General features: G+C 36.2%; 1 protein-coding gene across 1 annotated transcript; it reads left to right on the plus strand.

The window, feature by feature from the left end:
• The first annotated feature begins 3,809 nt into the window (after positions 1–3,809).
• galr1a (galanin receptor 1a) lies at positions 3,810–9,132 on the plus strand. Its single transcript, XM_051137206.1, has 3 exons — positions 3,810–4,796; positions 5,503–5,568; positions 5,948–9,132. The coding sequence occupies exons 1-3, from the start codon at positions 4,131–4,133 to the stop codon at positions 6,263–6,265; spliced, it is 1,050 nt and encodes a 349-aa protein (XP_050993163.1). The 5' UTR covers positions 3,810–4,130; the 3' UTR covers positions 6,266–9,132.
• Positions 9,133–9,517: the final 385 nt, after the last annotated feature.

Below are 9,517 nucleotides of genomic sequence, written 5' to 3' on the forward strand. Positions count from 1 at the left end.
AGCGGCAGATGTTTGCACATTCTTTATCAGGGACCATGCAAATTATTATTATAATCAGGTGCTCTGAATGAGTGTCTATCAAAATTATGCAGTTTATGGACCCATCTGTTGCAATAATCAAGAGGAGATTTGGCTATTATAGAAACAAAGGAGAGATCATGACTAATAACTTTATGCTTCAGGACACATTGTGCCAGACTTGTCAAAATAAAAGATTTTCATTATTGCCATTTCTAAATTAAAAGCCATCAGAAGCATCTTGAGAGAAAATGGATGCATAGGCCTGTGAGTTTGAGGCCTCTGTCCATGGTGCTGAAACAAGCATGATACGCATATGCTGACCATTACTCTTTTGAAAGCTCTGATGACACCTTCTAAGTAACAATTTTCCTCACTTTTAATAACCATATGATTAAAATGAATTCTTAGGCAAGTAATGATCTTTGTGAGGAGCTTAACCACATTGTGTTTGATTCATCTGACCCAGAAAAACATGATCAGCTCCAGCACGGTCTCTCACAGTGAGAGAAAAAATGTTTTGGTCTTAGAGAAGAGGCAACCGGTCACCATGGAAACATCAGTACCTCAGGATCTCACAGGGGCAGCACACAAAAGGCTGAAGGACTCCAAAACAATCTAAACCGGTAAAGAGCAGCCTAATAATCATTCGGTGTGTATAGGAAAATTGATGAGTGGCTGAAGTAAGATACATCAATGTTTTTTGTTTTGTTTTTTTCTTTTCCCCTCATGCAAAACAACCAACATTGTCATGTCTGTGAGATGTTCAGGCCTTGCAAGAAGAACACTACAAACAACCACAGCGTGTCATTTGTTTTCTAATTCAAAACCATGAAAGAAACTTTACATTTTTCTGTAGATTCTTGCTCTTTTGAGCTCCCTTGCATGGTGGTATTATCTCATAACCATTCGCCTCATATGTTGAGGTGTTCTCACATTGTCTGGTGATGCACTGAAAGCTTTTATTTCAGGTCATGTGGGGCCACATCCCCATTTTTGTTTATCATAACAATGACTTTTCATTAAAAAGACGATACGTGGAACCTCTCAAGTTACGTTTTTTCTAAAATAATTTCATTATAAATTCAGTTGTCATAGTTTCCTGGGCCACATCAGTACTCTACGAGAAGGCTGGAGATGTGGTTATCTGTTCAACGATCTTACATGACTAACCATCTCTGGTTCCCTGAGGACAGGGCAGTTGTATTTCCTCTTTAGATATTGGTAGTTGCGCAGAACAGGTCAAATGAAACCATTCAGTATGAGAGGTGAGCCAATTTGTATGCATAATAAGTTTCTTAAATAATAAATGCTGTATGGCGGTGCGGTAATTGGCCACGAGGCGCCGAACAGCTTGAAATGAAGGGCATAACCCATAGAAGAGCCGTAATGATATGATAAAACAATTTCATTTTTTTTTGAAAGATTTTCAAATGTACAATCTCAACATATCAGTGGTTCTCAACAGGAGGCTGCAGGCCACTTGGGGACATAAAAATATAAGAGAAAAGGAAAATACAGGAACTTTGAACATCTCTTCTAAATGTATGTTTGATGAGCAGGTATGAAATTCCACTAAATCTGGCCACAAATGCATCACTGCATCCGAAATACTTCCTTAATATACAGTATGTGAGGCAAGTAGTATATGAATTCATAGTATTTCGAAAAAACATATACATGAAAAGTACCTGGATGACCAGGTGAGATTCTCAAATGCACATTTGATGGACACTTTAATATCCCATGATGCCAAAGGAGAGGATTTGTCATTCATGCTACCATATTTATACTATATATCTACCTTATTTTTTCTGTAAGAGTGTGCATGGTGTAACTTGGCTACCGGTGTCATTTTCCTCCAGCTATTTTTAGCTGTACAAAACAGATTGTTTTGCTGCTTGATATTGATATTGCTGGTGTCTTACAATGGTATTTTAATGTATCATCTTAATTATGAACACACTGGTTTGTAGTGCAACCAGTTTTACCGTTTACTTCACATTGTTATTCTTCTCGTTATTTCCCCACAGCGTCTAATGAACTGGAAGTTCAAATAAGGTGGATAGATCATATTTTTAAGGTCATACAGTAAATTTATATTCAAATATAGTACCAATACAATTCACGATTTCAGATGCACCGCACGATTACAGTTGACCTTCGCAAAAACTGTTGCTATGTCTGACAAACAAATGCTGCTCTCACAGTGCACATGTTCTAACGCAGTGGAAAATACATCATGGAGCAAATAGGAAACTGACAACACGCCTGCAAACAAGACAAGAGCAGGTTACTTCTGGTATGCAAGAAGGTCTCAGCTTTAAAATGTTCTACTCTGCTGTCTGATTTGTTTGTCGGACAGAATGGCAGATTGGGGTGCTATTCTAATTGGTCAGATCACCTGTCAATCAAGCTGTTTGCGAACGGTCAATTTCTGGCAACAAATGCATCACTGTATCCCTACTATATATTGTAGTTTGTGAGAAACAGTGTGTGTACAGTATGTATGAGTAGTACGAATTCTTGGTATTTAGAAAAACAGTAGACGAAAAGTGGCTAGCTGGCCTTGTACTTCAGGTGAGATTCTGAAGTGCACATTTGACGGACACTTTACTATTCCATGAGGGCATGGGAGAGGATTTGGTGATGCTGGTAGGTCACGTGACAGTAACAACATGGTGGATGTAGTAGTATGTATGAATTTCATGCATGCTTCCATATTCGTACTATATCCAAATTATTATTTTTTGTATTTTTTCATTTGTATATTGAATGGGTCTGGCTTCTAGTGTGATTCGCTTCCAGACTATAGTTTTATCTGTACAAAACAGCTTGTTTTGCTGCTTGATATTGCCAACTGGTGCTTCTTACCATATTATTTTAACGTATTATCTTATTTATGAACACACTGGTTCACTATTTCCCTACAGCAGCTAATAAACCGGAAGTCGAGCACATTTACAGAAAACGGCTTACATTTTCTAATAGTCATTAAGTAAATTCATATTCAAATATTCATTTTGAAATAAAGTACCAAATGTACTCACTACGACAGTACGCCATTTAGGACGCTCTGCAAGTGTACAACTATCAACTTGTAATCACAACAGTGAATTCCATTCACTTAACTGTAGGTGGCGCAAAAATACATATATTTACATACACACTGCAATTTAAATGCTGGTACTGATAAATTATGTTATCTTCAGTCTTCTTCATAATTACGCATTTTATATATTCTTAACATTATAAGCTTGTTGAGCAAAGTGGTTCATAACTGTAACATAAGTATTTACAGTTCTTGTTACATTAACCCTGTCAAACGTATATAAAATAGGTTTTGCTGTTAATAAAATGTTGATTTATTTTAAACGTTGCTTTTAAAGCTGTTATATTCATATGCAAAAAGAAAACATACTTTTAAGACCCTTTCACAACCTTTTATGTTGACTTCCTTAGACAACCTCCTCCCTTCATCAATGCTTAACGAGTTTTTGAACATATTATGCTGAGAATTTACAGCCTTTGATTATGAGCCTCAACAAAACGCTTACAGTGTAACTTTAAAGTTCACTTAAACCCTTTTTATTACCTGTATACATGTATGGGAGTTGAAAGGGGTCTAATGGGAAGTGGAACCGTGGAGAAAAGAGGGGGAAACTCTTGAATCATCGATTCTGCGCTTTTCCCATGTCAGTGTAAGAGGATGGGTGAGTAAGGCTGGGAAATTGGTGTCTCAGTGACGTCCACACGGGCAATATTTTATTGCGGCAGCAGAACAGCTCTTCTCCACCTAGTGCGAGCTCAAACACAAGAAGAGCTCCTGCAGGTGAAAACATGAACCTGTAAGCGCCATCAGTGCGAGAAAGCAACTGGATTATCAGAAACTTCATTTCTGAGAATTGTTCTTTTTTATTGTTATGAAAGTGTGAAAATACATATATTGTGATGCGCGTTAATGAGCACCTTCTACTGAAACCTCGTCGATGTTGGACTCCACTAAACTTTAAAGGATTTTTCAGCCAAACCGTCTCTTCTGGAGAATCAATAAATCAAGAAAACTAAGTGCAGAAGGTCTTCAAGATTTTATTTTCACGACGAAGCTGAAGATGAACATCCAAATCCAAAACAGCAGTGATTTAGACAGACCTGAAGGCAACATAGACTTAGAGGCACCTGAAAAAACCTTATTTGGCATCGGCACCGACAACTTCGTCACGCTTCTTATCTTTGGACTCATTTTCACTCTAGGGGTCCTTGGAAACTCTCTGGTTATCACTGTTCTGGCTCAGCGCAAACCTGGACAGCAACGAAGTACCACCAACATCTTCATCCTCAACCTCAGCGTGGCAGATCTGTCCTATCTGCTCTTCTGCATCCCTTTTCAGTCAACAGTTTACATGCTGCCCACATGGATCCTGGGTGCCTTTATTTGCAAGTTCATCCACTACTTTTTCACCGTGTCTATGTTGGTGAGCATCTTCACTTTATCAGCCATGTCGGTGGACAGGTATATCGCCATAGTGCACTGCAGAAAGTCCTCATCCATTCGAGTTGCGAGGCACGCATTGATCGGGGTGCTGGTCATATGGGTGCTCTCTTTCGCCATGGCCACACCGGTCGCCTACTACCAAGGTATCGTGGAAAGTGAGGACAACAGCACGTTTTGCTGGGAAGTGTGGCCAGATCACAGCAAGAGGAAAATCTACGTGGTGTGCACTTTTATCTTTGGATACGTGCTGCCGTTGATTCTGATATCGTTCTGTTATGCCAAGGTTAGTGGCTCGTCTTTAATTGTGGCTTTATGAGTATTTCAATTCAGTGTGGATTGATTCAGATTTTTACTCATGCAAAATGGAATATGGATTTATTTTAGAACATAGGGTTAATTTAAGAATGTCTAAACTTATTAAAACGATGAATCTTATTTAAAACACGTCCCAGGTTCTTAAAAATATATAATCTCTGTATTCCTGTTGGTGTAATAATCTTTTTAAAATGTAATGAAGTAGAAAACACATTTAAGAATTTAAAAATAAGTATTTTTTAACTGCATTTTATTTCTATTTTTATTCTAGTGAGTTTAAAGTTATTTCATTTGACCTGAAAACATGATTTTGTTTTTGGTTTATCTTGTCACATGACAACAAAATGGCATCCTGCTATTGGTTACACCACACTGACTTTGACATGGCTGACAAAATGTCTTCAAATATGATTTATATTAAAAATTGATTTACTGCTTTTTGAAATAAATAATGAGAAGATAATAAAATATCTGTTTTTTACATCAAGCATCACAGAATATATCAAAACAAATATTAATTACAAAACTACAGAAGGAGGTGTATTTAACTCATTTGTAACTAGATTTTTGTTTTTGGTGTATTTGAATGTGTATATATGTCCAGAAAGTTTGTCAAATCATGAATCAAGAAATATTTCTCATATTTTCATTATTACTTACCAATGTGTCTTTAGGTCCTGAATCATTTGCATAAAAAGTTAAGAAATGTGTCCAAAAAGTCTGAGGCGTCAAAAAAGAAGGTAAGAAATATTTACACTTAAACACTTAACATTTATATACATACATATATATATATATATATATATATATATATACATACATATATAGTATAATTTTATATATATATATATTGACCACACATACACTTCAGAAATAAAGGTTCAAAAGCTGTCACTGGGGCAGTACCTTTTCAAAAAAGGGTCTATTTTGGTACATAATAGTACTTAAAATGTACATATTTGAACCAAGATGATTCAAAATTGTACTTTTTAAAAAGGTACCACCCCAGTGACAGCTTTTAAACCTTTATTTCTGAGAGTGTATTTCTGTTAATTGTTGATCATTCTTATTATGTTGTTAAAAACCTGCAAAAATGTCTTTCTCCATTTCTCTTATCAGACTGCTCAGACTGTTCTGGTGGTTGTAGTGGTCTTCTGCCTCTCCTGGCTGCCTCATCACGTGGTGCACCTGTGGGTCGAGTTTGGCTCCTTCCCCCTGAACCAGGCGTCCTTCGTGCTCCGTGTGGCGGCTCATTGTCTGGCCTACAGCAACTCGTCTGTTAATCCAGTTATTTATGCGTTCCTCTCGGAGAACTTCAGGCAGGCGTACAAGCAGGTGTTCCGTTGTCAGGTGGCTTCTGAGTGCCCTACAAATGAGGCCAGAGAGATGAAGAGCAAGACAGAAGCAGCACCATCCACCAACTGCACCACTGTGTAATTCCTGCAGCTGTTACCTTCATCATAATGTATGATGGCTTACAAATGCTTACAAATGAGTTGAGTTTTTAAGCCCGGGAGAAGAAGCTAGTTAGATATTGATTTAAACTGACAGGTATTTAACATGGTTAGATATTTGAATCAGTTATATGCTTGGATGGTTGCCTTTTGAAGGGCTTTCAACATGATAAAAAAGCATTTGCTGTGTGCTTACTCATCATGATGCATTTCCTTAGAGCGCAATCGAGACCTTACTTAGCACTTGCTGTGAAGCCGTAGTGATGTATGGCCTGTAAATATGTGCAATCACAAAAAAAAAAAAAAAAAAAAGATGAGGGGTAAAGATGGGGAGTGCATGGGATATGGTTTTTCTTTCCTTCAGGGAAAATCATCTGAAATGTAATCAATGTTATCTTGATCCATGTTATAGACTTTCAAAGTCTAAATGCTTGTTTAGTATTATAATTCTATTTTCCTTTCCATTATGACAAATGCTTTTCATATATATGTACAGTTGAAATCAGAAGTTTACATACACCTTGCAGAATCTGGAAAAAGGTTAATTATTTTACCAAAATAAGAGGTATGTTATTTTTTTTATTTAGTACTGGCCTGAATAAGATATTTCAAATAATAGTTGAATTTATAAAAATGACCCTGTTCAAAAGTTTACATACACTTGATTCTTAATACTGTGTTATTACCTGAATGATCCACAGCTTTTTTTTTTTTTTTTTAGTGATAGTTGTTCTTGAGTCCCTTGCTTGTCCAAACAGTTAAACTGTCCGCTGTTCTTCAGAAAAATGCTTCAGGTCCCACAAATTCTTTGGTTTTTCAGCATTTTTGTGTATTTGAACCCTTTCCAACAATGACTGTATGATTTTGAGATCTATCTTTTCACACTGAGGACAACCCATGCAACTATTACAGAAGGTTCAAACACTCACTGATGCTCCAGGAGGAAAAACAATGCATTAAGAGCCGGGGGGGTGAAAACTTTTGGAATTTGAACATCAGGGTAAATTTAATTTATTTTGTCTTCTGGGGAACACTTAAGTATCTTCTGTAGCTTTTAAAGGGCAGTACAAAATGAAAAAATATCATATTTAGGTAAAATAAGAAAAACGCACACATCCTCATTCCATTCGAAAGTTTACACGCCCCAACTCTTAATGCATCGTGCTTCATTCTAATACATCAGTGAACGTTTGAACCATCTGTAATATGTGACCCTGGACCACAAAACCAGTCTTAAGTCGCTGGGGTTTATTTGTAGCAATAGCAAAAAATACATTGTATGGGTCAAAATTATTGATTTTTCTTTTATGGTAAAAATCATTAGGAAATTAAGTAAAGATCATGTTCCATTAAGATACTTTGTAAAATTCCTACTGTAAATGTATGAAAACTTAATTTTTGATTAGTCATGTACATTGTTAAGAACATTATTTAAAGAACTTTAAAGGTGATTTTCTCAATATTTTGATTTTTTTGCCCCCTCAGATTTCTGATTTTTAAATAGTTGTATCTCGACCAAATATTGTCCTATCCTAACAAACCATACATCAATGAAAAGCTATTTATTCAGCTTTCATATGATGTAGAAATCTCATTTTTGAAAAAAATGACCCTTACGACTGGTTTCGTGATCCAGGGTCACATATAGTCCCTCAGTTGTCCTCCGTGTGAAAATATGAATTTCAAAATCATACAGTCATTGTTGGAAAAGGTTCAAATACACAGAAATCATCGACATGGGAAGTGTTCTTTCCTTTAGGGAAAATAATCTAAAAAAAAAATCTGCAATTATCTTGAGACTTTTAAGTATACAAATGCTTGTATAATATTATATTTATTTTCATTGTGTGTATATATATATGAAAGAAAATCTAAAAATGCTGGTGTTGAAAATCTCCCATATTTTGTGCATAACGTATCATATCAGACGCATCCACCTAATTTTTTTTTAACATGGAAGTAAGCGGTTTTCTGTGAATGTGCCAGACTTTCCATTTTTTAGCTGCTATAGGGAAATAAGGAGAATAATTAAAGTGTGTTAAACGGTAAAACTGTTTGCATTACAAACCACTGTGTTCATAATTAAGACAATATGGTAAGACACGCTAGTTTGCAATATCAAGCTGCAAAACGATCTGTTTTGAATAGCTGGAAGCGAAATGACACTGGAAGCCAGAAACGATTAGTTTACAAATGGTCTTACGGCAAAAATAAGGTGGTATGTATCAGGCATCCTTCAATAATTTGGTTTACTGTGTGTATCATCACAAAAACAATTATGTATGTACATACTCAAAAAAAAAAAAAAAAAAAAAAAAAAAAAAAAAACTCTCATTGGATTAGATGACATAGGAAACCAGTTGATATAAAGTTGAGTCTTTATATTAAATCCCCCTGACACCAGCACAAGATGCCTCTTTCAGCAAACCAACCACTTGAAGTTTATTAAATTGACTTTATTATTAGGACAAAACTCATAAGTGTCCTTAACTCTGATGGAAATGCAGAAGCTCAATTTATATGCGGTACATTTAGTGCACATTGAAGTAAAAAATCCAATCATAAGACACTGCAGTCTCCCAGGGTCACGAAAAGAGGCTATGTTTATCTTATCACTTCAACGAGAGACCTGACGAGATTACCTTTGTGGCAAATGTACCTGAATTACTGATAATGGAATATAAGAAGGTCACGAGAGGCAGCAGCAGCAGCAGCAGCATCACGATCTCTCAACTCTCAGGAGGAGATTCTAAATGTGCAATATTGCAGTAAATATACCTACAGCTGTATTTGGTTAATGTTATTTGATTTTTTGTGATGTACAAGTAAAGTCATGTACTGCAAAGAAGAGTTTCTGTCTTAAAGTATCTTGCTTTTGGTCGTCATGGAGACACAGTGCAGTACCTGAGTGAGTCCTGCAGTCTCAGGCTTAAGAGTGAGCAACAGGAGTTGTAATTCTGCATCATTGGTGTGTGTGTATGTGTGTGATAGGTCACTGTGATCTACAGAAACAGCTGCTTCTGGAAGCTTCTAACCAATATGGAAGCACTACAGTTCAGAAGGGTGTAGCAAGATCTCTAGTTTTGAGTCTTACTTTGTAGCAAACAAAAGAAACGTTATACAATGGACAAAAAAAAAAAAATCTGCAATTCATGTTGGTCTGCAGTTTGGGTTACCTATTAGTAACTTCTGACAAATACTTTATTGTAGTATTTGTAGCACTTTTAGTATGATA

The sequence above is a fragment of the Labeo rohita genome, chromosome 19 (genome assembly GCF_022985175.1).
Source record: "Labeo rohita strain BAU-BD-2019 chromosome 19, IGBB_LRoh.1.0, whole genome shotgun sequence".
NCBI classification, from domain to species: Eukaryota; Metazoa; Chordata; class Actinopteri; order Cypriniformes; family Cyprinidae; genus Labeo; species Labeo rohita.

What these genes read in the sequence shown, in the direction of transcription:
- galr1a (XM_051137206.1), top strand. Translation starts at nt 4,131, where the DNA reads ATGAACATCCAAATCCAAAACAGCAGTGATTTAGACAGACCTGAAGGC. An exon ending in TATCGTTCTGTTATGCCAAG is followed by an intron (nt 4,797 to 5,502) that starts GTTAGTGGCTCG and finishes ATGTGTCTTTAG; the next exon opens with GTCCTGAATCATTTGCATAA. An exon ending in CTGAGGCGTCAAAAAAGAAG is followed by an intron (nt 5,569 to 5,947) that starts GTAAGAAATATT and finishes TTCTCTTATCAG; the next exon opens with ACTGCTCAGACTGTTCTGGT.